Below are 27437 nucleotides of genomic sequence, written 5' to 3'. Positions count from 1 at the left end.
GAGAAAGAAAGAAAGAAAGAAAGAAAGAAAGAAAGAAAGAAAGAAAGAAAGAAAGAAAGGAAGGAAGAAAGAAAGGAAGGAAGGAAGGAAGGAAGAAACTGTAATTCTTATAAGGGTCTTCCAGACGATCCGAGTTCAGTTCCCAGCACCCACACTGTGCGTGTCATAACTACCTGTTGTAACAAAATGCTCTCTTCTGGCCTTGATGAGCAGCTGTACTCATGTGTACCTACAAACACACACGTACACATATAAAAAAAAAATAAAAAGATTTTATTAAAAGAAAAAGAGCCGGTGTTCATTTGGCCCACAGTGCTGAGGTGTACTATAGGCATCTCCTGAGGGCCTTTCATGGTGTCTTATCTTCATGACCTCTTCAGATGCTAACTAGCTACCGGAGGCCCTTCCTCCAAAATATCATTAACATAGATATTTGGGGGGTTAGGTTTCCAGTACTTGGACACCTGGGGACACTTTCAAGCCCCTGCAAACGTCATTACACTTTTTGTCATGTGGATGAACAGTTGGTCTAACCTTAGTCATAGATCAGGTTAGCCTTTGTTGGGTAACTGGTTTACATGGCCATAAATTTTTCTTTTGTTACGCAGATCTGTCTTGGTTAGGTTAGGTTCCTACAGTTGTGACAGAGCACTGTGATCAAAGCAACTTGGGGAGGAAAGGATTTATTTCCTCTTCTAACTTAACAGGTCACACTCTTGCTACTGAGGGAAGTCGGGGCAGGAACTAAAGGAGACAGGAACTGAGGCAGAAGCCATGGGGGACCGCTGCTTACTTACCGGCTTGCACCTTGTGGCTTGCTGAGTAACAGCCGGGGGTGGTCCCACCCTCACCGAGCTGGGCCCTCCCACATCGACCATTAATCAAGGCACTACCCCACAAAACTGCCAATCTTACAGAGGCATTTTCTCGGTTAAGATTCCCTCTTCTAGTCGTGTCTATGTGCCAAGTTGACAGAAATCAACCAACACACTGTTCTAAGCTCAGTAACCGTATTTAAAAAAAAAAAAATTTTTTTTAAGACAGTGAATGAGGTTGGACATGGAAGTTCATGCCCAATAATTCCAGCACTTGGGAGCTGGAGCCAGGAGGACCTGGAGTGCATTCATTAGTCAGGATTCTCTAGCAGGGCAGAACTGATAAGAGAAAAAAAAATTGTTTAAATCAGTTTACATTGAAGTACTAACAGCCCAGAGGCTGAGACTCTGGGAGCTCTCTGCCCTAGAGGTGAGGTGCCTCGGTAGTCAGGCTGCCTCCACCACAGTTGTTTTACACTACAGAGGCCCAGAATCCAATGGCTGCTCCATCGCTGAGGCTAGCCTCAGCAGTGCCAATTCAGGGCCAAACCCTGAAGGGTTCCGGAAGAGCAGCTGACCACTGTCAGGTGAGGGATGTATGGAAATGCCGCTTCTACTGTCCGTGGAGGAATCAGCAGCTTCAGTGGTAGGGAAAGTTGGCCAAGAAAGCTGGAGGCCAAGTGAGCAAAGGCTCTTCCTTCTGCCACCCCCATTTTATCTGGAATGCTACCAAAAAGTGTGCCGGCCTATGGGATGGCTCTTCCCACATCACTTGAGGCAATAGGACAACTCCTCGGTTGAGGCTCCTTTCTCCAGGTCCCAGTGAAACTGATGGTCACGCAAAGTTCAAGGTCATCCTTAGCTGTATAGCCAGCTTGAAGTCAGCCTGGGCTATAAGGCACCATTTCAAAAACAAACAAGAAAAAAATCGGCAAAATTCAGGTCTGGCAGTGTATGTCAGCTAGTTGGTAGAGCATTTGCCTAGCATACCTGAAGTCCTAGGTTTGGGTTATGGACTTTGTGACTCCTGGGTAAAGACCATAGAATCAATCCATTTATTTTTCTTTTGAGGCAGGGTTTGTCTGTGTAGCCCTGGTTGTTTTGGACTCTCCTTGTTGTCCAGGCTGGCCTTGAACTCACAGAGATCCACCTGCCTCTGCCTCCCCAGGTGCTGGGATTACAGGTGTGCGCCACAGCTCTTGGCTACTCAATCCAATTCTAATTAATGGGTGTATTAATTAGCTGCTGGGAGGATGAACAGTCTCTGAGGCAAATTTGAGATTGCTGAGATGGAGTTGTACAGAGGAGGACTTTTAAGGAGGAAAACCACACAAAGACCTTCAATATCTACAAGCCAGCAAAGGCTGTTCTGCCAAGTTAAGTAATTAAGGCAACTCAGAACAATTTTGGGTATCTGTGTAAGCGAGTTACAAGAAGAAGAAAAAAAAAACAGCTAGTCATATCATAACAAGCAGATAATCACCACTGTATATTTTTGAGTGGGGGTCAGTGTCAGGGTGGGTACCTAGATAGATGCCTAGCATAAAATGGAGCTACTTTAGCCACAACACTTGCCACACCCCCATACCATACAGGCATCCACTTGTAAACTCAGAAAGTGGAAGCAGAAAACAAGGAGCTCAAGGTTATCCTTGCCTACGCATTGCATTTGAGGCCAGCCTGAGAACATGAGACCCTGTCTCAAAAGACAAACAGGAAGAGGGGCTTCTAAGGTCTCATCCCCTGTAAGGATGTGTTTTGTTGATGGAGGATGGAGAGACATTTTATTCAGTAGTGTAAACCCCTGGTAAGATGCTCATACTCCTGTAAATAACTTATAATAACTCATTGACACGCATACACACAGAGTATGAAAGTAGAAAGGAGGGTTTATTTATTAATGGGAAGAAGAGTGGAGCAGGAAGGGTAATGGAGAGAGAGTGAATATGACCAAATTATATTATGGACATGCCTGAGAAACATCATACCACTTCCCACAGAGGCTACACTGTGTTACATTCTCAGCAGTTAGTGAACAAGCATTTCCATGTCTCTACACCCTCACAAACTTTCTCTAGCACAAGCTGGCCTGGAACTCACTATGTAGCCAAGACTGGCCTTGAACTCAAAACAATCATCTTGCCCAGTCTTCCCAGGTGATGGGACTGCAGACAGAAAGTACCATACGTGGCTTCTGTTTAGCTGTTTTAATATTGGGCAATGGAAGCTGTGCTCTTGGGTTTTTGTTTGTTTGTTTGTTTGTTTGTTGAGGCAGGGTTTTGCTGTGTAGCTCTGGCTGGCCTGGAACTCACTATGTAGAGCAGGCTGCCCTCAAACAGAGATCAGCCTACCTCTGCCTCCTGATTGCTGGGATTAAAGGCGTGCACCATCTATGCTTAGGTTGGGTTTTGAGGCAGGATATTGCTCTGTAGCAGGCTGGTATTGAACTTTAGATCCTCCTGCATCTGAGTTCTGGGGTTGTAGGCATGCACCTCTACACCTGGCTTTCTTACTGTTGGTGGGTTTTGTTTTTCACTAATGCCTGGTGGGTAATGCTAGTCTTCCCATGGTCACAGCAGTCATTCGATCATTTCTTTGAAGAAGTGTCTATTCAGGTGCTCATGTGAAGCTGTTTGTCTCCTGGCGCTGGGCTGTATGTATTTACAAGTACTTTCCTCCCAGCCCATTGACTGATTTCCACTCTGATGATAGTATCCTTTTGATGTGGGTTCTTTGAAAGCAATGGAATCTTGGCTCTTAGTTATCTTAGCCCAGGGACCTAGGATGCTGGCTGATCATGGTTGTCAAAACTGCCTTGAGCCAGTGACATCTGGGCTCATTGTCTCAGAAGGATAAGACATACAGGCCAGGAGAGAATAGAATGAACCTACATTTATTAAGAACAGTGAGAGGAACTCTGAGAGGGAAGAGCATTCTCATGCTGCCCTGCCCTGGGCTCTTTCATGGGCCTTCTGGAGGGACTGAATACACTGAGGTAAGCTGTACTGGGACTGGTCATTTTTAGTGCCTCATGGTCTGAAGCTGCAGAGTCCACATGTCCTACGAAGCTCTCCTGACTCAGCTGGAGACCTTTCTGTGTTCCTGAATGATCTTAAACCTCCGATCCTTCAGCTTCTACCTCCAAGTGCTAGAACTACCACGTCCAGGTTGTCAATCTCATTCTTTTACAGGTGGGGACTCAGTTTCCCCGCTGTGCTTGAGTTTGATTGTGTTTCATCTAAGACATTTGCCCCCCTGGGCAAGTCTGCTTTTCCCAGTTTCTGGAATCCACAGCCCATCTTCCTTAACATCATGGTTCCCGGGCTCGTGCCTGAGAATGCCAGTGAAAATTGCTGACATCTGGATTCGTCAGTACTTCCCTGGCAGGACAATCACATCACCTAATAAAATCTTTTATTTATTCTGGGTCCAAGTTTTTCTCCCATCTATTGATTCTGGCTTGCTTTCTGGGATCGTAGGAACCAGCAAGTTTCTTTTTATTTGTCTATTTTGTGTAGCCCTGGCTACACACCCTGGAACTCACCCTGTAGACCAGGCTGGCCTAGAACCCGGACAGCCACCTGCCCCTGCCTCCCGAGTGCTGGGATTAAAGGAGTGCACCATGACCACCCAACTAACAGTGAATTCTTATTTCCCAGGAAATACTTTGTTTTGCAGCACTGGAATGAGTTGCAGGATTTTGCACATGCTTCGTGAGCTACCTAATGAGCTACAGCCTCAGCCCCGTTTTGAACCCAAAACATAGCTGCATTCTGGCCACCTGCATGCCAGGTGTATAAGGCTTATCACATTTGCTCCACCAAACACTCCATAAAGAGGCCCTACTGTTGAGTCCTATCTTGTAGGTGAAGCAAATAAGATCTAAAGAGCTTGTGACCTGCCCGGGATCAGACAGTTCAAAGGCCACAGCCCCAAGCACTTAGCTGAACTGCCTCTCTGCTGCTGATAGCAACTAGCCCAGTCCCCGCCTCGGCTTCAGCCATTCTCCAGAGGGGGCAGCTTTTGTGGCCTGGCCTGTCCTAAATGTTCTTCCTAAAATTAAAGCCCAGTGCCAGTGTCCCTATGTGGTCATTTGAGGACACTGTGCAGAGGACATTGGCTCTTCCAACCTGAACGCTATGTCCTCAAGAATGACGCATGACAGAGTTGGAGCAGCTGTCACCAACAAAATCAAAGGCTCTGTTACATCACCTGCCACTGACAGAGGGCATGTAGCCTCCGAATCCACGGCATCCTTGGGATTTATTTATTTTTAACCTGTGGAGAGATCCCTCCCCACACACTATGGGGTTCATGCTCTTTTATTTATTTATTTATTGAGCAGGCTGGCCTCGACCTCACAGAGATCCACCTGCCTCTGCCTCCTGAGAGCTGGGATTAAAGGCATGCACCACCATGCCTGGCCTGGGGTTTATACCCTTATTCAAAGACATTCGGGTCGTTGCTGTGTTTTGTTTCCTTGTTTTAAGTCAGTCTCATGTAGCCCATGCCAGCCTCCCCTTATGGCTCAGGCTGGCTTTGAACTCCTGACCCTCTTGCCACAGCTACCCTGGTGCTAGAATCACAAGTGTGTGCCACTGTGGCTAGATGGTGTTTGGATCGTTATACAGTCTTTGTTTTGCAGCTAGCATCTTTGTAGCACTCACAGTGTGCCAGATACGACTTTAGCCCTTTATCTACTTGAACGCCAACAATCCCCACCACAGCCCAATCGCCTACACATTACCAGTCCTATTTGCAAGGAAGAAAGCAGACATAGGGCTGGGGGTGCCGTGCAGTAGTGGAGCATATGCATGCAAACCCAGGAAGCCGAGGCCCAGAATTTGCTTATTCAGCCTTGGCAGGGTACTGGCTCCACAGGCTGGCCTTGAACTCAGAACTCAGAGATCCACCTCCTGAGTGCTGGGATTAAAGGCATGCGCCACCACCACCTGAGACACTCTTTTTTTTTTTTCTGATTGTTTTCCATTGCTTTCTGCTTAGAAAAGTATATTTCTCTTGATTGGAATAACTTAAAAAAATGAATCTAAGAGCTGGAAATGTCAGTGGGGTGTTCAGCTAGCATGCTCCAGCACTCCATCTCCAGCACCCCACAAAAACTGGCCTAATGACACATTCCTGTAGTTCCAGCACTAGGGAGGTGAAAACAGGAGAATCAGAAGTTCATGGTCATTCTCAGCTACACAGCAAGTTTGAGCCTGAGACCCTAGGTCAAAAAGGTTTTTACAAGGCTATACAATAAATTTAAGTAAAAAAGAAGTGCAAGAAAAAAAATGTATGTAGGAAACATCAGAGGTGGTTTTCAGATATGATAAAAGCAATGATGGTCTTAGGGAAACTTGAGATGCTTTGGGAAGTCTGTCCCACCTGGTCAGGTATGCCGTTCTGTGACAAAACGCCCCCAAGGTTGGTTCCAATAGCTTGTTCTAGCTCTCTTACAGTGCATGTCCCTCTTTGATCAGCAGGGGGCCCTCCTCACCAGGGTGACTCAATACCCATCCTTGTTTCCGTAAAGAAAGGGCTGGCCCAGCCTGCTTCTCCTCACTTCTCACAGTCACATCCAACTTCAGAGAACAGAACAAGTATGAAGCTACCACTTGCCTGTAAGGAGGGTAGCCTAGGAGCAGACTGGCCCAGAGGTGGGTTGGGCCAGGGCCCTTTGATTTGCCTTATCCACGAAGGGTCGAGCATTTGCTGTTCCTCACCTTTTCATTTCATGTATTTATTGTGTGTGCATGTGTGGGGGGGGGGGGGCAAGCGCGGCAGTGTGGAGCTCAGAGATAACTAAAGAGAGGAGGATCTGTCTTTCTGCTAAGTGAGTCCCAAGAAAACATCTTTATTCACTGAGACGCCTCATTGGTCTCTTCTTTTCTTTTTTCTTTCTTTCTTTTTTTTTTTTTTTTGACATGGTTTCATCTAGTGCAAGGCTACACTTAAACTCACTCTGTAGCCCTCCTGCCTCTGCTTTCCAAACGCTGAAGTATTTGCCAACATGCCGACTAAATTATTTGCGATTCTCAGACTATTTGTTTCACTTTGCAAAAATTCTGCTGTGGGCGTAGAATTCTTTTCACTGACCATTAATGACATTCTCTTCCTTAAACATGCATGTATGAAGCTAGGCATGGTGGTGCACCCCTTTAATCCCAGCAGGGAAGCAGATGCAGGTGAATCACTGAGAGTTTGAGGCCAGCCAGGTCTAAAAAGTGAGTCCAGGATAGACAGGCTACACAGAGAAACCCTGTTTTGAAAAAACAAAACAAACAAACAAAAAGACAAGACAAAACAAAAACCGTGTGTGTGTGTGTGTGTGTGTGTGTGTGTGTGTGTGTGTGTGTGTGTATGGAGGAAGGGTGTTCTACAGTGATCTCGTGAAGGTCAAAGGACAGGAGTTGCTCCTCTCCCTCCACCATGGGGATCTTGGGGGTTGAATTCAGGTCATCAGGCTGAGAGGCCAGCCTCTGTACTTGGTGAGCTCACTATGAGACTCATCAAGTTCTCCTCACAGGCCCCTTCAGAATGCTACCATTCTGCCTCTCTCTGTTTGTTTAAACCTGCTCAAGGATTGGGGTATGCTATAAGAAACGCAGCCAGCAGGCATCTCCACGATGGGGGCAGAAGCGTAAATAGGTTATCTACAGGTAACTGGACACACTGGCCGCTTCAAGTTGACGTGCTAGGAGGAGGTTACGGAGACAGAGAATGTAGGTCGAGGAAGGTACAGAACTCACACAACAAGTCTGGAGCTGCAGACCCACCCTCCCTCCAGGTCACGGCAACAATAGTCAACCACAGCGGGACTTGCAAAGGCCCTGAGCCAGGAAGGAGGAAGGGAGGAATGAGATGAGGCTGGAGATGTGGGGACACAGTAATAAAATTCTTGTGACGGGAGTCTTCTGAGCTTCATAAACGCTCAGGACGCTGTAAATGTTTAAAGAGGGGAGGGATCCAGGGCAAGGTATGTTTGTGCGTGATCATCCCCACGGATGGCGCAGGAGCCAGGATGGGCAAGAAAGAGTTGTGCAAAGATTCCTGCTCACTTCCAGAAAACAGGGTGATTGGGCCCAAGCTGGCTGTAGTGGAGTGGAAAAAAATAACAAAAATTCTAGCTACTGTTGCTGGTGATGTGCACTGTTTTTTTTGTTTGTCTGTTTTGTTTTTTTGTTTGTTTGTTTTTTATGACTCTGGAAAGACAGGAGGACACGAAGGCAGGAATTGATGTGGGAGTGGAGGTGGATAAGACTGGTGGTGGTGGTGACGATGATGGTGATGATGATAAGAACTTAGATGGAGCAAGCCGTCCTCTTGGGCAAAGCTTCCAGTGCATTCAATATGAACCTAGTTAACAGCCAAATTGCACTCAGCTCTCCTTGTTAACTTTTATTTACTTTGATTTAATTATTAGAGGGCCCTGTGTTTGTGTGTGTGTTTGTGGTGTGTGTGTATGTTTGTGTGGGTTTTGTGTGTGTGTGTGTGTGTGTGTGTGTGTGTGCGCGCGCGTGTGTGTGTGTGTGTAGGATACATGGAGGCCAGAAGAGGGCATCAGATCCCCTGGAACTGGAGGCACAAAAGGTTGTGAGGTTCCCCATGGGTTCTGGAAAGCCAGCTAGGAGGGGCCTCTGCAAGTAAGTACTTTTAACCACCAAGCCATCTCTATAGCGTCCATGTTAACTTTTATGATGGGGGAGTGTTATTTAATGTTATGAATTCCATTATAAATGAGGATGGATGCAAATGAAGGCGGACGTTTGATGCCAACAAAAACCCTGGGAACTTCCTCAAAGATGCCGCCACACTGGCACCTGGGGTTGGAACTTTCGTGGCAGTTAGACATGCAGAATACAAGGCCTTGGGACTGTCTTTTAAATCTTGCATTCTGATTGGTGCGGTGGCAGTGGGCAGTGCGGCATCCTGGGATGAATGTGACTATACTGTCTCTGAGCGCCAGTTCCCACATTGGCCACTAGGAGGAGCCCTCGAAGCTGGCTCCTGCCACCCTCACCCTCCTGGGACCGGGATGGGCCAGAAGACGGTTTCGGGACGCTGAGCCCTGTTAGGTGGACACGCTTCGCTTCTCTGCGCAGCTCCTTTGGCCCCTTTCCTCTGGCTCTCAGCCTCGCTGAGGACATTGGCTGACCTGGGGGGTGGGACGTGAGTTTGCGGAGGATTGCAAAGGCCCAGATCCAAGGTGCAAAACTGCACAGTCTAGCAAGTAACTCAGCAGCCAGCAGGCCCCTTCTGTCCCTCTAAACAGCCTTGACCATGCGCATTAAGCTTTTCCTAACACCTTACTGGGGTGTAAAATTGTCTTCTCACAGGAGAGGGTCACCTGACAACCAGGCGCTGTCATCTCTCTCAGCTTCCTTGTTCTCACTATTTTTAAAATTCACTTCCCTTTTTAATTTATTCCCTCCACCCCCACTGCCTGCTATGCCAGGCTGAGAGTGGGGTTGCCGGACAGAGCCCAGGATTCTCAGTTATAAGCATAACCGACTTGTGACGAACCCCACCCTTCCTTAAACCTTTTATTGTATTTTTATTTTTATTTATTGTGAGTTCCCGCGTGAATAAGTGGCCATAGGCCTCTGGTCCTGTGGAGATGAGAGATGATTTTCTCGGGCGGGTTCCTAAGGGGACCCAGGGGACTGATACCTTTACCTGCTGAGCCCTATCACGCCTCCATCCCTTATTTTTTAAGTGTGAGTGTGTCTTAGCATTGTTGGAGATATACTTACCATACAAAGCACATGCTGCTCACCTGAAGTTACAGTCCCACTGGATGTTTTCATTTTCATCGCTAGCTGCAATCCTGCATGGGAAGGCTCTCACCCACTGCCTTCCTTGCTGGATGCTTGGATGGGTGAATTCCTTCAATTCTTAACTCATTTATTAAGCCAGGCCGTTTATTTCAAGCACCAGTTGGGTCCCTGGAAAAAAAAAAAAAAAAAAAAAAAAAAATGATAAGTGGGCAGTCCAAAGGGAGGGGAAGCCGCCACCTGATTAGACTCTGCTAAATAAAATGTGAAGGGGGGGGGGGGAGGGGGGCTGGGAAGGGACAGAGGAAGAGTCCCCAAACCCACCCAGGTCATCAGGACAACAAGGTGAGACGTGGAGACTCACAGCCCTATTAGGGAGCGGGGCAGGGCCATGGGGCGCTGCGGGAGGTGTCATAAAGTCACCCATGTTCACGGGTGTCACTACCCTGAGGGAGGCTAGGGTGGCTTTACTGTCCTCATCTTATATGTGGGGAAACTGAGGCCTGGAAAGTGAAGGGCCTGGGAAGGGAACATGGAGCTTCAAGCTCAAGTCTGAGAGACTCAGAAGGGAGCCTGTATTCTTCTAGAAAAGCTACTGTGCTTTTGGGAACCAGAGCCCCAAAAGGAGAGCAAGGATCCTGGGGAACAGGACTCTCCCTACAAGTACGGCTGCCTCCCAGTTTAGCAGGAAAGCATGAAGAGACAGCGGCAGGTCTTAGCAGGTCCCCAGGTTCAGCCTCCCTCACCTAGCTAGGCTGGGCCTTCAGGCGGCCCCTTGTGAGGAGGCCTGTGGCTGATTGCTCCCATGGGTCCCGGAAAGGTCTTTGGTCTCCATGGTGACCACCTCCCACTGTCCCCGAAATCTCATTGTGACCAGTATTAAGGGATTAGCTCGCCAGCAGCCCTCACAGGGTCTTGGGTGCCAGAGTGGCAGCAGGAAGTCGGTCAAGGATGAGGAGGTTGCCCACTGTGCGTGACCCTATAGGACCAGGAGGAGGATGTCAGACAGGGGCCAGGGCCTCCCACAGGACCCACCAGGTATGCTGCTGAGTTCACACCTGTCCAAAAGGAAGCCCAGGGTGGTGGGAGGGAGGCCAGGGACTCAGGGAGACGCCCAGCATTCAGGGCCTGTGGGGATCTTTAGTCCCAGTGCTAGGCAGCCCAGGAAGGCCAAGGGTCCTGATGGGTGGAGGGCATTTGATCAAAATAAGCTCCAGATCTCCTCAACAAGGGCAGGGGAATCCCGGAGGCTCTTTGCGGGGGGGGGGGGGGGGGGCATGTACTTCAAGGCGGATCAGCCATCTCATCTCCATTTTGCAGGTGGGGAAACTGAGGCAGAGAGAGAAAGTGCATTGCTTAAAGTCAGTAAACTGAGGCAGGTGGAGACTTCAGAGGGGATCTCAAGGTTATCTAAACAGAACATTGGTTAAAAAAAGAAACACAATGAAACACACTATCACTCTGTCTTGAGCTCCACTGGCCCTGCTACCTTCCCTTCTTGCTGCTTTTCCCTCCTGACCTTCCCAGTCCTATACCCACTCAGCCTGAGGCTGGCAGAGAGTTCTAGTCAGGCTCCACAGGATTTGGCCACAAAGCCTTAACTATGTCACCCAGGGGGCCGCTAGTCTCTGGGTCTCTGCTCATTCACCCTTTAGCCTCTCTGGGGATTTGGGATCCAAAATGCCCTGGTGATCCAGCTACCAGAAAGGCAATATAAACCCCAGGGGCTGGGGATACAGTTGGTGGAGTGCTCGCTGGCTTAGCATGCATGAGTTTCTGTGTTCTGTACCCAGCACTGGATAAACCAGATGTGATAGTACACACCTGTAAGCCCAGTATTTAGGAGGTATAGGCAGGAGGATCAGAAGTTCAAGGTCATCCTCCGCTAGCTAGCGAGTTTGAGGTCAGCCTACGCGGCATGTAAGAAACCCTACCAAAAAAATAAAAATCTGAGCTCCCTGGGGAACTGAGGCTCTCTGGCTGAGCTGGCTCCTCCTCAGCCCAGGCTTGCCCTAGCGGTGTCAGATAACCTACCGACCACCACAGAAAATGAGCAAAGCAAAGTGCAGGACAGCGCAGGAGGCTGGGTGACGACACAGAAGTACACAGGTCCTGGGCGTACTCGCAAGGCTCCGGGAAAGCTCAGAAGACAAGAAAAAGTAAGAAATGGCACAGATGGTGCAGAAGCTGAAAGAGAGGATGGACAGAGTCAGGGAAAGGAAGACTTCTCAGCAGGTGCATTTTTATGTTTTTATTTTGAAGCACAGCAATGGAGCTAAAAGCCTGAAACAAATGAGGTAAAGGAGTCGATAAGAAGAATAAGGACACTTACTTCCATAACGACAGGTGTGCAGCGAAGATTTCGATGCACGTCCTAGGAATTAGCTCCATGTCATATTATCCTTGACCTGGAAGTCAATTTGCTGTTGCCAATAATAACAGCACTAGACATTGGTACCTGGAATTGGAGCTGTCTACAAACTGGAGACAGGGCCAGGTGTGGTGTAAACAGCACCCATGAGTCAGCATTCTGACTCTGTGAGAAGTGATCACTGACCCACCGGTTGGATGGGGAAACTGAGCCTCGCCAAAGGTTTGACTCCCACATAGTCAAACCTGAACCCGCACTGAGACATTTCAGGCTCTCCCCGGCCCCACAGAGGTTCCGAATTACTCCAGACTTCTCTGGGAATTTCTGACTCCAAGATTTTTGTTTTAAGTTAGAGTGTAATTCTATAGGCCAGGCTGGCCTTCCACTCCCCAGGATGTAGCCCAGGTTGGCCTGGAATTCCCAATCCTCCTGCTGTAATAACAGGTGTGTGCTACCTTACCTGCTTGCCTGTCCAAGACTTGCCTGTTGGTTTGTGATAGGGCTTGGGAATCAGTGTGTTATCTCTCCTGTTGTGTGGTGCTTGGGATGGAACTCATGGACTGTTACATGCAAGGCAGCATGCTCCCACTGAGCCGTATTCCGGCACAAGCCCTTTAAAAGCCAGGATGTAAAAATCTTTTACAGTCTCAAGTAGTTCCACTTTGTTATCCAGAGGGAACCTTCTGCTTGATTTTTCCAAATGAGAAACCAAGACCAAGGAGGGAAATGACCTCTCCCAGCACCACACATGGCTGAAAACAAAGTGGGGACAAGCTGTTCAATGGCTTACATGGACTCTCTGCTCAAATAAGAAATGGAATCTTCCTTTGGCTAGCCTAGGCCCCTAGGGCTTTGGAACAAGGTCTGGATTTCCACCCTCTTCACCATCCCCCATCTCAGCCTTCTTGACTGGAACATTTGTGCAATGAGCAACCTGTGCAAGTACACACAATGATTCTGGCCTGTCTCCGAACTTCCAAATACTTTACCCTGATGACATCAGAGAAATCCCTGGGGCCCCTCCAAACAGGAGTCAGGGAGATGAACGGTCACTTCTGAATGGTAGACTCATTCCTCACCCCCAAAATCAGGACTTGGGTTAACAGGGGCTTCCCATCACCCCTCAGTCCCCACACAGGCCAAGGTCATTTGGCAGAACACAAACAGGGCAGTGGCAATGTCCGCTCAGATGTCACAAGCCACCTGGCTGAAGGCAAACAGTCGGCAGGAAACGCTGCCCACGGGACCCAAATCCTGGCTTCTACCTGATTGTTCCCCAGACCATCCTCTCACCAAACCTCCTAAACCTTTCCAGCTGGCATCTCCCACGATACACTGCAATCTGCCCAGAGCTGCTTCTGCACCCTTGTCCTGCCAGCCTTCCCCAAGCACTCACTTTGTCTGGGAAAGTCTTGGAAGGATGGAGTAGTCTCAAGACCAGGAAAACAGGTTCTGGAGTCAGGTTGGATTGGAGTCTTACATCTTACTTCCTGTCAACTGTGTGAACGTGGGTACATGACTCAACCTCCCTGGGCCAGCTGTCTTACAAACTGCTGATGAAAACACAGAAGTGTCAGGGCAGTGTGAGAATTCATGAACAAAGCCCCTGACACAAATGTCCACGTGTTGCCTATGTGCCTTTGGCACTATTTTGTCCCTGTGGGAAAATTAGATCTTAGGCATTTCCTCAGCTTATAGGGGAAGACACTGAAGCCGAAGGGTCTGGGCAGTCTGGAAAGGGCCCTGGGTTCTGTGTCTTTTCTCTAGAGGCCTGATGCTTCCAGAGACAGGACACGGCCAAGGATAGGAGGTGCCTCTACCCCACACTCTTGCTGCTGGGACTACTGCACAGATGACACCTCCTAAGTTGGGCCTCTGGTGGCTCTCAAGACCTGTCAGCAGAGGAAAAGGCTCCTCATCCTCAAAGTCCTTCGACACATCCCTCAGGCCTGTCGCTTCTGTCCCAGGAGACCCAGGCTATCCAGAGTGGCCTGTTCTTGGACAGGCTGCAGCCCCTCTCTGCCTCTGTTTCCCACCTGCTGGGTCTGGGTCTGGGTGCTTTCCCCAGCTTGAAAATGAACTATTAAGATCCCACCTAAGAAGTCATCATCTGACCCCCTCCGTGAGCTCCTGAGAACCCCCACAGCCCAGCTTGAAAAGCTTCTATTTGTGCCTCCCCTAAGATTTCCTGGCTGGGACATTGAAGCTAAAAGCTGCTGCTTCACGTCCCCCTACGGGACGCTTCCCGCTACCTTTATCTCCCTGTGGTTAACAGAACAAATATACTCAGGCCCGGGAGCAGGGCACATGCAAGCTGTTGGCTCTTGAGCAAAGTCTCTTCCCTCCGGAGGGCGCAGCAGAGACTGCTCGACGTGTGTGGAGAGGCCAATGGCCTCTTGCATAACCCAGGAGGCCTCCTGGCCACCCAGGGCCTTTTCAGGGTTAGGGGTGAGGCAAACCGCAAACTCATGCCCAGTTAATTTTTTAAAGCGAGACCGAAAGGCTCAGCAATGATTAGCAGGCAGGTAAGTTCATCTTAATCACGCTGAGGACAGAGAGGGAGGAAGAGGCTGCTGGAGGCCCAGGGATGGGGCCCAGTTATCATTAACCACATAAACGTTGTTTCCTTCGAAAACCACTGGCCTTCAGCCCCCAGCTCCCTCATCCTCCTCTCTGAGATACTGTGGTCACTGAGTGAGTGTGGCCATCAGTCACTGAGTAAAGCAACATGCAGCCCCAGTCTTTTTGGACTGGGAAAGCAATGGAGTGCCCTTTATTAAGATAGAACTCACACACCACCACTAACTAGCCTGAAGCAAGTCCCTTCTCCCCTCTGGGCTTGGCAAGAGGCCCCAGATCTTTGGCCCAATGCCCAAACTTCGGCAAGTACTCTTCGCCTAAGGGTTTCAGGGTCTCCATCTGCCCTACGGGTAGCTTAGGAAGATGGCTTTTCTAGTCTGAAATTCCATGGGACTGAGCCATAGTGGGATGGACAGGGCGCAGGAGCTCAAAAAAAAGAAAAAAGAAAAGAAAAGAAGCAGAAAGGCCCACGGAGGATACCTACCTGGTTTCGGTTGTTGGCATCAACAAGCATCAGATTCCAGCTTCAGGCAGAGCTGTCCTCTCAGACAGGAGCAGGGGTCCCTGGGTAGTGAGCTGGTAGTTATAGAGGATGGCCTGGCAGGTCCCAGCTGCCCAGGAAACCTACCCTCAGATCTTGGGAGCTGCCAAAAGAAACGGCAAAGCCAGGCTAGTCTCAGGCTAGGTGGCCGCTTGAACTGGAGTTTGGTCAGCAGTTGGGGACCTATATTGTGAGATAGTTAGGACTTTGTCCACAAACTGGAATTTGAAATTTCAAAGGGGCGAAGCTGAAGGCCCTACCCCAGAGTAGAGAGATGGCTCTTGGCTTCTTGCCCCTACGACTTTTGTTCTTTGTCTTGATAAGTGCTGGTTTCCCCTGCACTGCGCCCCGGGTGGCAGGTGGGGGAGGAAGGAGAGGAGATAGAGCTGAGGTGAGCTCTGAGAGGAGCAGCCAAGGCGCCAGGTGCCCCGGGTGGCTGGATGTCTGTAGTATGCCTCTAGATCTACAAGTGGCCAGAGACAGGGCCGAGGCTACTCAGCTGCACTGAGATAGAAAAACCAGCTGCAGCCAGACCCAACCTCCAGGAGTCTGTAGTTATTCCAGGGACTCAGATATGGGGTAACACAGACAGAGGAGCTTTCAATCCCTTAGTTAGCCTTAGTCCAAATAGCAGACTCTTCTATTACATGCTTCACGGCCTTGGGCAAATGTACTTTATCTCATTGAATCTCCATTTGGCTTTATAAAGTGAGGATAGCCTGGGCCTCACGGTTCTTATCATGAGGCCAAGAACATGTTTCCATAGCCCTTTGCTGTCACTGTTGTTTGGTTGAGGGGCTGAGGTTGTAGCTCAGTCACTACAGGGCTTAGGTAGCATGAGAGAAGCCCTGGGTTAACTCATGACTCAGCCGTGGTGGTACCTACCTGCAATCCCAGCACTCAGAAGGTGGGAGAATGAGGATCAGAAATTAAAGTCGCCCTTGGCTGCATGGGGAGCCTCAGCTACTCGAGACCCAGACTCAAAGAGGAAGAGTGATGGGGAAGGATTTGGTCCATTGCAGCAGGGCCCTTAACCTCTGTTAGCAGCAGAGGCATGAGCCCCTAACCCAGCTCTTGGCTAGCGGCCACCTCTTTGAACCATACTCTTCCCTGCTCAGGCTCTGTCTCCAGCCACAAGATGAAGGAGTTGGGCTTCCAGGCCAGCTCTGAATTCGTCGTTTCCAAAGGCCGCTGCCCCTTGATCTGGGGCCTGACAGCTCAACAAGAAAGGAGAGAGGTGACAAACAAGTTCCACACTGATGGCATCAAGACTGGAAAAATGTCCTATCTAGGAGCTTCTTAGAGAGTAGGGGGTTCTGATTCCCAAAGATTACATGACCGGCAGAGCCAGGAGTCCCTAGCCAGCGGTGACAATCATTACTGTTGTACACTGTAACCCTGGGCATCGGTGATGGAGGTTCAAGCACCCTCCTCAGATATCCAGATTCATGGGCGCTCAGGCACTTGACATGAATGACTGTTGTATTTGCCTATGACCCATATACAACCCACTGTATTTTTAGTCATCTTCGGGTTATGTGTGCCACCACGGAAGTGCTGTGTCCCTAGCTGTCTAGTTCTTAGGTTAAAATCGTTAAGGAGTAAATGACAAGGAAAAAAATAATACGTATCATGGTCAGGCAAGTGGCGCTTGCTTGTGTTCCAACTCTCAGGAGTCTGAGGCAGAGGGATTGCTTGAGCCCAGGAGCACAAGGCCAGGTTGGGTAACACAGTAAACCCCATCTCAAACAAATAAATATCCCCATTTGTACAGGCTGATGTCAGAAATGATGATGATGATGGTAATAATTGTGGTATTATGTGTGTTCATAATTTGTGATTTAGTTTATTTTGCTGTGTACGTGTATGTTACATCAGGTGTCTTCCTCTATCACTTTCTACTTTGCTTTTTGACAGGGCTTCTCACTGAGCCTGGAGCTCAGTGGTTGGTTTGGTTGGCTGGTCTGTGAGCCTTGAGATCCTCTAGTCTCTGCCTCCTGTTACTGAGATTAGAAACATACAGCCCATGCCAAGTTTTTCCTGTGGGTGCTGGGGATTTGAACTCAGGTCCTCATGCTTATACAGCAAGCACTTTTCCCACTGACCATCTCCCTAGAACCCTTTTTACCATTTTTAAATAAAAATTATTTATTATTTGTGGGTAAAGAGAGATAGAGAGGTGGGGTGAGCATGGGCACAGAGATGGAGAGGTGGGCAGAGAGACAGATGTGGTGAGGGTGGGCACAGAGATGGAGAGGTGTAGTGAGGGTGAGCACAGAGACAGATGAGGCAAGGGTGGGCGCACAGATAGACAGGTGGGGTGAGGATGGGCATGATCTTGTTGAGGTCAGAGGACTATGTTGAGAAGTTGGTTCTCTCCTACTGTGGGTTGCAGGACTTGAACTCAGGTCAGCACCTGCTAAGCCATCTCTTCAGCCCTGTTGCTGCTGCTATTGTTGTTGCTGCTGAGACGGTTTTATATACTCCAGGCTAGCCTTAACTCCCCATCTTCCTTGCCTCCACCTCCCATGTGCTAGGATTACATGCATGTCACTACATCCCTCTCAGACACACGTACGTTGGACTCCATGATCTATAGAGACAATGAACAGGGACAGCTAAATGACAGAGTGATCTCACTTAACTGTCACCCAAACAACAACAAACCCCACAGGTTGGCCCTGTTCTACAGAAACACTAGATTCAAAAGAGCTCGTCCCAGTCTCCAGGCCCGTTATATCACAGAGGTGACAAATCTAGGTGAAGGAGGGCTGCCGTGACGGTGTTGCTCAGAGTCAGTTAAAGGTGGAGGAGATTAAGGATGAAACAGTTATGCAGTTTACGATTGATGAGTGGGTAGGTTGCTGTGGGTGGGTTGTGGCAGGGTAGGACGTGAGTGTGGAATGTGTAACACATAACGTATGTCGTAGCTTGTGTACCTAGCAGCTCTCGTCGCCCGAGTTCTCTTGCCCTCTTGATAGTTCTCTGTCTACCCATGATGTGTCCTGGCAAACCCTAGTTGAATCACAGACCGTATTTAATGGAATCTACATTGCATCTATAAAAGGGCCTTTTGTTGGTTTGTCACCTAATAAAACTCTGGCCTGCTAACCATCACATTCCACTGACAGAAGCTCAGAATCGTGTCTCTTCTGGGTGACAAGCCCCCTGTGAGGCAGATGTGCAGAATGCTGTGGATTGGCTGTGGTCTATCACATGCCTTCCCTTTCCACCCAGCCCCCCACCCCCAGTGTCACCAGGACCAGATGCTGCCAAGTGAAGCTGGAAAGGACCTGAAATCTTATTTGGATCTTAAGTTATGGGCTACAGGCTCCAATCCTTCCCCCTCCCTTCCACCAAGAAACAAAGCACGAGTCTAGGATCTTCCCCCACTATAACGAAAGTTGCCCAGAGAAGAAAAATGAACTATAAAGCCATTCTTGACAGAAATGGTTTCTGTTTGCTTTTAATCAACCGAGAGCGTATATGATAGGAGCAGGACATGCCGGGGATCAAGCTCAGGTCAGCAAGCTTGCAAGGCAAGTGCTATTTCCTGTTTAGCCGTCTCGTGGGCCCCCAGAGATAGTTTCTAAACCCAGGGCATTGACTCTAACATCGTTCTTCCCCACAATTGCCTCCCAGCTCTCTTCTGCCATCTTGTCTCTGGGAACAGGATGGAAGGGGCATAATAGAGCTAAGGAGAACAAAAAGAGGGATTCTACTGGTTGTGTCACTATGGTGCTAAGGCGCAGCTATTTTGCTCACTCTTTAATTCACATATCCATTCACTCACCCATTCACCTTTTTACGTACTCATAAATTTCACCCATTCATTCACTTATTTAGGTCTCCTAGTCACTCATTTTTTCTGGTTCATTCACTCATTCCAAAGCAGACTCTGTCTCTCATTCTTGCTCTGTGTTGTTACCATGCCCTCTGAATTGCTATTTCAACTAACTGAACAAGCCAGGCCCTGAAGCTCCCAAAGCACCTGCCCTCACTCTCAGCCTTCTGTGGCTCTCTCTCTCTCTCTCTTCCCTGCTAGTGGTAGTTTCAAAAGTGTCAGCAGAGAAGGATGCAGAAGGGGACTACACAAGAGGACAGATGCGCCAAGTCTAAGGTCAAACCTCATAGAGGATGTAGACAATGAAATGAAGATTTAAAGAGAAAAGGTTTTAAAGGCAAAAACGGGGAGGATGGGTGGGTAGGGCTGAAAGATGGCTAGGTAGTTAAGAACACTGGCTGCTCTTCCAGAGGACCCGGGTTCAATTCCCAGCAACCTCTTGGTGGTCCACAACTGTCTGCAATTCCAGTTCCAGGGGACTCAACACCCTCTTCTGGCCTCAGTGGGCACCAGGCATGCGTGTGGTGCACAGACATACATGTAGGCAAAACATTCATACAAATAATTTATTTTTTTAACTTGAAAAAAATCCTAAAGGATAGAACAAGTGTTGAGCCAGGCAGAGACATTTTGAGCATGGAGCTTCCCTGTGACGGTACAGGGGTACATCCATGAAGCCCACTCCAAAGAGATCTCCAGTTGTCCAGGATCAATTTGTATTTCTGTGATTAACAAACCTAATGATTATTGCGTCAAAATAACTCCAGAAGTACATGTCTGATTGTTTCTGAATGCACAAGAAACTGAACTGCACGTACAACACAGTTGTCATTTTCAGTATCAACAATAGGAAAAGCAAGTCTTTGTAAATGAAAAGATGGGTGACAGACAGAAACAGGAAGGCCAAAGGGGGGGGGGCACACAATGAGAAGAGGAATTAGTTGGACATTCCTGTCCATTCTTGTCAATTCCAGTTCTTGGGAGGCTGAGGCAGGAGTATCAAGAATTTGAGCCTAGTCCAGGCTACACAGCAGAATAGAAACGATGGTTTGGGGTTGAGGTATTGGCCAGCTCACCTTGAGTCATTTTTATATCTCATACATTACCCAGACTACCCTTTCAGATTGCCTGGACATTTTATAGAGATGGAAACTGAGGCCTGCAAGGAGAATCATTTACCCAGAGTCACAATCAGCAGGTGGCAGATTGTAAGCGGCCTGAGTGTAAGCCCAGGTCTACCAGCCACAGATCTCGACTGTGCCTGTCCTGGGCTGGGGGCTGTGATCAGTCAGTGGGACCGGGGACTATCCATGGCATCTGGTCCTGCTGGAGCAGCCAGGAGCTATCAGGGGTCAGGGAAGGAACCTGAAAATGGGTCCAATCAGCTCTCAGGACATGTTAGAAACCAGAAGGGACCCAGAAGAGAAGAGTCTTCCTCTGCAAGGATCCAAAAGACCCAAGCGTGGGCCTGGGATTTAGGTTTCCAGTTCAGTCGCCATGCTGGACACTGGATGGCTTTACCTCGATCGAATTGGGGATGGAAGGCAATGATTTGGGAAGTAGTTGGATTAGGGTTTCTTGAAGTTAGGCTTGTCAGTGTCTAAGCATGTCAGCTGGGATGTCCAACTCGGAGCGACGTTGGCTGGGGGGCTGCTGAGGTAAGGGTCCAACCAATGCCAGTCCTGTTCCGTGCCTGCTTTTGGAAGATTGGTAACTGAATATTAATGAGCTGCGGCCCAACAGTTGTAATTAGCACCCCAGGTGTCAGTCAGAAACCAACAAACAGCCAAATCCCTGCGGCTCCGCCTAGCCTACCCAGCAACGGGGGTGATTAACCATTAACTCCCACCCCTCCCCACACAGCCTCCACCCTCTGCAGAAGCTAGGCCAGGACGCCAGGCTGAGTCTCCCAGAGGACAGTTTGAAACAGAGGAAGGCAGAGAAGGGACCTGGGAGGAGGCAGAGGGAGGGCGGAGACGGGGGCAGGGGCTCAGCCCAGGGGCTTGAGTGGCATCCTGGGCAGGGCAGGACAGGGGGCCGAGGCGTGGGTAGGGGAGAATGCGACTCTCTAAAACCCTCGTCGACATGGATATGGCTGACTACAGTGCCGCTCTGGACCCAGCCTACACCACCCTGGAGTTTGAAAATGTGCAGGTGTTGACCATGGGCAATGGTAGGTGGGGGCGATCGTGCCCAGGTATGGAGCGTATCTTTGGCACTGGACTTTGGGATGGGAGGAGAAATATAGAAAATCGTAGGTTGGTCCTATAGGCTTGGACAAGTGTCGCCTGGTGAAGCAAGTGGGCCTTCGTACCGTGGCCAGAGGCAATCTGGGTGAGGGAGGCCTGCCGAAGTGGATTTCCAACAGAAAAGTTCCCTAGGTCGTCCTTACCTACCTAGGCCCTGGCGTCTCAGACTGCCCTTCTTACCACATTTAGGAAATAGGGCCATGATGGTGAGCTTCCTCTGGGTGGCTACGGAAATCCTACCCAGCATGGCCCCGTCTTCGGGCCCCTGGGCCTACTATGTTCAAGCCATGAAAGATCTGTCTCATCCCTTGAGATGGTGACAGGAGGCACGGCTCTGAACTGGAGCTCGGTGGGAAAGTGGAGTTTCCAGGCTTCCTAGCTAGAAGGCCAGCACAGCGGTGTGTATTTACATGTATGCTCCTAGGTGTCCATGTACACGAACGGGCGGCATGGCAAATGCAAGAATACAGCTTCCTGTTTGTTCGCCTTTTCGGGTTTGTGTCCTGGCTTCGTCTGTGTTTGTTAAATGATCTGTAGTTGTGTCTCCAGGAGCATTTGGTGGTGGTGGTGGTGGGTTTTGGTTTTTTTGTTTGTTTGTTTGTTTTTTGGGGGTTTTTGTTGTTGTTGTTGTTTTTTTTTTTTGGCTTGAATATATGTGTGTATGTCTAGCGTCTGTGAACATGGGGCACAGACCTAACATGTTTGTGAATGTGGACATGTGGGCATACCCTGTGCTTCCTGCCTGGTGGCCCTGGATGGCATTTTATATATGCACATGTGCATACAGCCCCCGTGCTGCTGGGCACTGTTCTCTGATGTACAGGATGGCACAGGACCATTCAACGGGTTTTTTTGTTTGCTTAATTTTGTTTTGAGACAGGGTCTCTACATAGCTCTGGCTGTCACGAAACTCCCTACATAGACCAGGCTGTCCTCAAACTCACAGAGATCCACCTGCCTCTACCTCTCAAATGCTGATACTAAGGCATATACCCTTGAGACCCAATGTGTTTGTTTGGGGTTTTTGGTTTGTTTGTTAATGCAGAGTGTGTGCTCCTGAGCTGGCCTGAAACTTAGAATACACCCAAGCTGGCCTGGAACTTGAGATCCTCTGCTCCAGCCTCTCAAAATACCAGGGTTATGTTGTGAAGGTCTTAATTGTTGCTATATACCAAAAATTGGGATTCACATCAGCAGCATGTGTGTTTATGTCTGAGCAGATTCCGTTGTCTGTGTGTGTCACCCCAGTTCAAACATCTGCTCCAGTGTCACTAAGAATATGTCTGTAGGGGGTGATGGTTTTCCTTTGCCAGGGAGTTGAGAAGGCACAAATCCTGGAGGATTGGAGGCTTCTGGAAGGGAGGGGACCAGGTTCCAGGCTAGCCTTGGAGAGATGGCACCCGGCTGAGGCTGGCCGGCCAGCCGGCCACCACCTTCCATCCGTGACTCTGACTGTGCGGCAGGTGCCACGCCGCAAGGCTTAGGTCCAGAAAGCTAGCTAGAAAGAGGAGGCAGCCTGTGGGCTCTGTCCATGGTCAGTCCCCCAGCTGCCTGCCCCTCGCACCCTCTTGCCGTGTAGAGTGTGACCATGGGCACGCTGCCTCCTTCTTTGTTGCTTGTGCAGCGTAAAAATAGGTTCTTTTACCCCAGCCTTGTTGGCCAGAAACTTTCAGAAGGATGGGTGATTTGGAGGAGGTGTTAAGGGGAAGAAAAAAAAAACCACTCTGGAAGTGGTGAACAACTTGCTTGAGATGGTATTACACAACCCCCACAGGAAGAATACTTGCTGTCACACTCCTGGCCACCGCACATCCCCGTCAGCACCTAGAAGTCCTGTGCTCCTGTACCCACAGCCAACCCCTTGGTTAAGTGTCTTGAGAACATATCAGTCACCCCCAGCTCTGGAAAAACCCTTCCTCGCAGCCTCAGGTTTTTTAAATCTGTAAAACAGGGATTGGTCCAGCTGTTCTAGTTTATACGGTTTACAAGAGCTTTTCTCCAGGCTTGCTCATCTGGGCTACTACATTTGTGGTCTCCAGGACTCTACTTTTGCTGGAAGGGTCTGCATGCCCTTCTGGATTTCACAGAGGTCTGAGAGCTGAGGTTATAGGAGTTTGTTCCCCAAAGTAATTTGGGTCCATCCTGAGCTAAGGGCTAGAAGGTTCTAAGGATAGCTGCACCCACCTTCTGTCCCCAGGTCAGAAACAGTTTTTAAGGTCCCCACAGATGCCCAGGCATGATGGCATGACCAGAGCAAAGCACTCTATGCCATAAGCCCAGGATCTCTGGCTGGCAGCAGCGTAATGACTCCAGGCAAGTCCTTGGTTCTCTCCAAGCCTCAGTGTTCTTAACTGGGAAATGGAAGTAGCCTGCTGTCCTCAAGGGTTGGGGAGGGGTGGGGGAGGACAAGCCAGCTGACTGTGTCCATGATGCCCGGCAAGTGGACACCTTGCCAGCCTCTGCCCAAGTTGCGGGCTCAGCTCTCCCCGGGGGTCGAGGGAGGAGAGGCCGAGGGAGAAAGGGCATCCATGAAGCTTAACGATTATCCCCGCCTTGGGAATAATTCACCAGCCGGAGGGGGCTCCACTCTAAACGCTCTGGAGTCCGAGGAAGGGTTCAGCCAGGAGACAGCAGAAATGAGAAACAGCTGAGAGGTACCTGCTGGCCAAGTTCTCTTCTACAGAGAAGAGTTTGATCCACAGACACAGGTTTAGAACTTGCTGCCTGGCAAGCACTTCTGGCAGACTGACTCACTGAACCTATGGACAATTCCAGGAGATGACTGTGCTCTGTCTGACAAGTGGAAGGGACAATGACAAGAAATAGCCCAGTGCCACAAGACCAGTGGAGATCTGACCAATGCTAGGAGTCTTCAGGGTCAATGCTTTAGTGTATCACAGCCCTCTCCAGTTTGCAATAGGACATTCCCTTAGGAATCTAGGATCATATAAAGAGTTTCTATGGAAATGCTCCCCCCCCCCCAAATTGTGTGTGTGTGTGTGTGTGTGTGTGTATTGTGCGCATGCATGGACTTTTGTTTTGGGAGGAATGGAGTTTGTCATCGCCTAAGGGTGATTTTTTTTTTTTTTAAACAAGGTCTCAGATAGCCCATACTGACTTGGAACTTAACTTAACTTGGAATTTAGCTGAGTATGGCCTTGAAATCTCTTGACCCACCTGCTCCTACCTTCCTAGTGATGAGATTTTCTAGAGTTTATCTGGCCAGGCACAGTGATGCACATCTGTAACCCCAGCACTCAGGGAGGCAGAGGCAGGGAGATCTCTGTGAGTTTGAGGCCAGCCTGGTATACAAAGTGAGTTCAGGATATCCAGGGCTACACAGAGAAACCCTGTCTCAAAACACAAACAAACAAGAGTTTATCTGTGGTAGAAGATTTGCTCTTAGAAAAAAGAGTGATCTTTTGATATATTATATATGTGTGTATATATTTACATATATTAATATAAAACCAACTGAACTAGCTGAACTGATCCCTTTATAGTCAGGAACATTGAGGCCAGGAGAAATTGAAACTAGGAAAAGGAGTTGATCCAAGGCCAGAGATAAGTTAGGGGTAGCATGGATATAAACACCCAAGAATCTTGACACACAGGTTGAACTCTCCTTTGCTGTGGAGTCTGTCCTCCTCACAATCATGGGGAGATGGCTTTTGGTCTGTGGTAAGAGGGTCCCATATCTGCTGACAAGGCTCGACCCTTGTCAGCACCCACCCCAGAGGCAAAGAATGTTCTCTGTGAATACCTTTCTACTCCTTAGGAGGTTCTGTGGTGTCTGAGGCTGAAGCCTAAGTCCCCCTGGTCCGGTTCTTCTGATGAGAAAAAGGCTGAGTGGTCACTGTCCCACAGCTCCCGGCCTGGAGTGTGTAAATGACTGTGATGGTCAGATTTTCACACCTTCCTGTGGAAGCTGCTGCTATAGCTTCGGCCCTTCTCTGTGGAGGAGCAAGCCCTTGCAGGTGCCCCCAGCAGTCCGGTTGGAAACTGAGACTCCAAATGCCAAATGACACTGCAGGCAGGAGGACGGAGCCGGCATAGCCCCTGCTCTGCAGAACCTGTTACAAGCCTCAGGTCTCAGGCTTGGGTCTTGTTTGTTTGTTTTGTTTTGTTGTTGTTTTCTCTCTGCCCCTCCTGGCTCCTCACTCACACTCCCTTTTGGTACAGACACATCCCCATCTGAAGGTGCCAACCTCAACTCATCCAACAGTCTGGGTGTCAGTGCCCTGTGTGCCATCTGTGGAGATCGGGCCACGGGCAAACACTACGGAGCCTCGAGCTGTGACGGGTGTAAGGGATTCTTCAGGAGGAGCGTCAGGAAGAACCACATGTACTCCTGCAGGTGAGGAGCCAGCTTGGGCCTCAACTTCCTCAGCTGAGACGTGGGTATATTGGGATTCATGTCCTCTGGGGGAGGGAGGAGTCCATCCTGAAGCATCTACCCTTCTGGACATTCAAGGATGGTCCTGTTTCTTAGCATCTGTGGATCCAGGTGGGAGCAGCTGCTTTAGCGACTGCCTACCAACCTTAGAGAGGGTAGGAGCAGCCCTCTGACTTGCTGCTTTTTATAGTTCTAACAAGGCATTGGCCCTAAGCCTTTCCATCTATCCCAGTGACAACCCTCCCCCCGCCAACACAGGTTCTGAAAATCCCTCTTTCAAAAGCATCTCTCATTTTGGATTAACAACAGTAACAAAGTAGGAGTGGTTGACTGAGCCATTGTCCCATGTCAAGCCTGTACTACATCATTGTCACCTGTCAATGTCCTTCTGAGGTGGTCACAATTATTATCCTCATTTTGTAGATGGGGAAAGTTATGTGTCGGAGGGCTAGGAATTTACCTGAGGCCAACCAGCTTGGATGAATGGTGGAGTCGGTATTGAAATCCATCCCTCCTGCATTACCTTTGCCTTTACCTTTGTGGGCCGACTACCAACGCTAAGCCATAGTCAGCAGGCTGCTACAGGCTCTCGTAGGATGTGGTGGAAGTGCTCTGGTACCCAAGAGACTGAGGTTTCCAATTCAGCTCCACTGCCAACCAGCTCGGTGATCAAAGTCACATGTCACCTTTCTGGGCTTCAGTTTCCTGTGTTGAGTGGGACAAATTAGACTTTCAGACAGTTCCATAGACCTCTTTGGGGTACAAAGACAGAGCAAGGAAGTTGACTGATGGCAGGGTCCTCATCCTGTCCTAAGAAGGGGAGGCTGTTTCTTCTCCATCCAACCATCCTACGTCCCCTCCAGGTTTAGCCGGCAGTGTGTGGTAGACAAAGATAAGAGGAACCAGTGCCGCTACTGCAGGCTCAAGAAGTGCTTCCGGGCTGGCATGAAGAAGGAAGGTGAGCCTCAGCCCCCCCTTACACCCCTGCCCCACCTGTACCCAGGCTCCAACCAACCCGGCGTTTACAACTGTATGTAGCCATACTTTATGGCTCTGTGACAGGCCCTGGGATGACTGGCTAATGGCTGAGAGGAGGGAGGGCCTGGAGATCTGACCACAGGGAGTGGCTGGGCTTGGTCTTGAGAAAGATTCAGAGATAAAGCTCCCACTCGCTCACTTCAGCTCCCAGCAACTGCCACTGAGCCTCCCTGTGCCACTATGAGGCAGCCAAGATAGGTGTTTTTTTCTAATGGATACCGCAAACATTATAACATGACCCAGCAAACATCCAAGTGGCCCACCACCAAGACTTCTGGGCTTCCTGTCCAAAGACAAACACCACATTTCCCTTAGTCCTCATTCCTGGGTGTCAGGTAACCTCTAGAATTTCCCCCTTTCTGACAGTGGAATGAGGCGTTAAACCCAGCCTGGATGGTAGAGTTGGAATTACTGAACACAGTGTCTTCCAGCCAACTCCTGCATCAGATATGGAGCTGGCTTTTCCCTGTGTCGTAGGTCATTTCATTCCAGTGACAGCTCTGTGAGGCTGGGATGAACACTGCCCCCTCTCATGGCCAAGGAGCCGAGGGCGACAGTGGGTAGTCACCTTGCTGAAGCCCCCACGGCAGTTCCTTGAAGAGCAGAGGTCACCACTCCAGCCTTGTGCTATTTGGACACCTCAGTGCTGCCTACACGGTGCCTTCAGGCCTCGTTTATGAGCCATTTTCAGCAGCCAGAGCTGTAGCGTGGTAGTAGAGCTATTATCGCCTGACAAACATACAGGGCCCCGGGCTACTCCTGCCTACAAAAAAAGAAGGAGGAAGGAAGGAAGGAAGGAAGGAAGGAAGGAAGGAAGGAAGGAAGG

The 27437-nt window shown here is 49.4% G+C and overlaps 1 protein-coding gene and 1 long non-coding RNA gene across 8 annotated transcripts in view; one reads left to right on the top strand and one right to left on the bottom strand.

Moving 5' to 3' along the window:
* Positions 1-27437, top strand: part of Hnf4a (hepatocyte nuclear factor 4 alpha) — a 59874-nt gene that overhangs the window by 13966 nt on the left and 18471 nt on the right. For 2 of the 4 annotated variants that reach the window (XM_055602258.1, XM_055602257.1), the window contains exons 1-3: positions 20892-21101; positions 25360-25534; positions 26437-26531. In XM_055602258.1, the coding sequence (XP_055458233.1) occupies positions 20987-21101; positions 25360-25534; positions 26437-26531 (385 nt within the window). In that variant the 5' untranslated portion in view covers positions 20892-20986. Of the gene's footprint in view, positions 1-20891; positions 21102-21604; positions 21672-25359; positions 25535-26436; positions 26532-27437 lie in introns of those variants that run through there. The other 2 variants (XM_055602259.1, XM_055602260.1) reach the window with 2 other exon arrangements.
* Positions 2687-15325, bottom strand: LOC129672713 (uncharacterized). 4 transcript variants are annotated; one of them, XR_008719540.1, is made up of 4 exons: positions 15028-15309; positions 13360-13516; positions 11925-12000; positions 2687-9763 (listed from the first exon to the last, which is right to left on the bottom strand). It is a non-coding gene; the product is annotated as an uncharacterized LOC129672713 (long non-coding RNA). The 4 variants fall into 4 exon arrangements; XR_008719538.1 differs by lacking the exon at positions 11925-12000 and having other exon boundaries at positions 15028-15306; XR_008719539.1 differs by lacking the exon at positions 11925-12000 and having other exon boundaries at positions 13360-13513; positions 15028-15306.

The sequence above is a fragment of the Psammomys obesus genome, unplaced genomic scaffold (assembly GCF_907164565.1).
Source record: "Psammomys obesus unplaced genomic scaffold, mPsaObe1.curated_primary_1811, whole genome shotgun sequence".
Lineage (NCBI taxonomy): Eukaryota > Metazoa > Chordata > Mammalia > Rodentia > Muridae > Psammomys > Psammomys obesus.
This window is presented reverse-complemented; position numbering and strand designations above follow the sequence as displayed.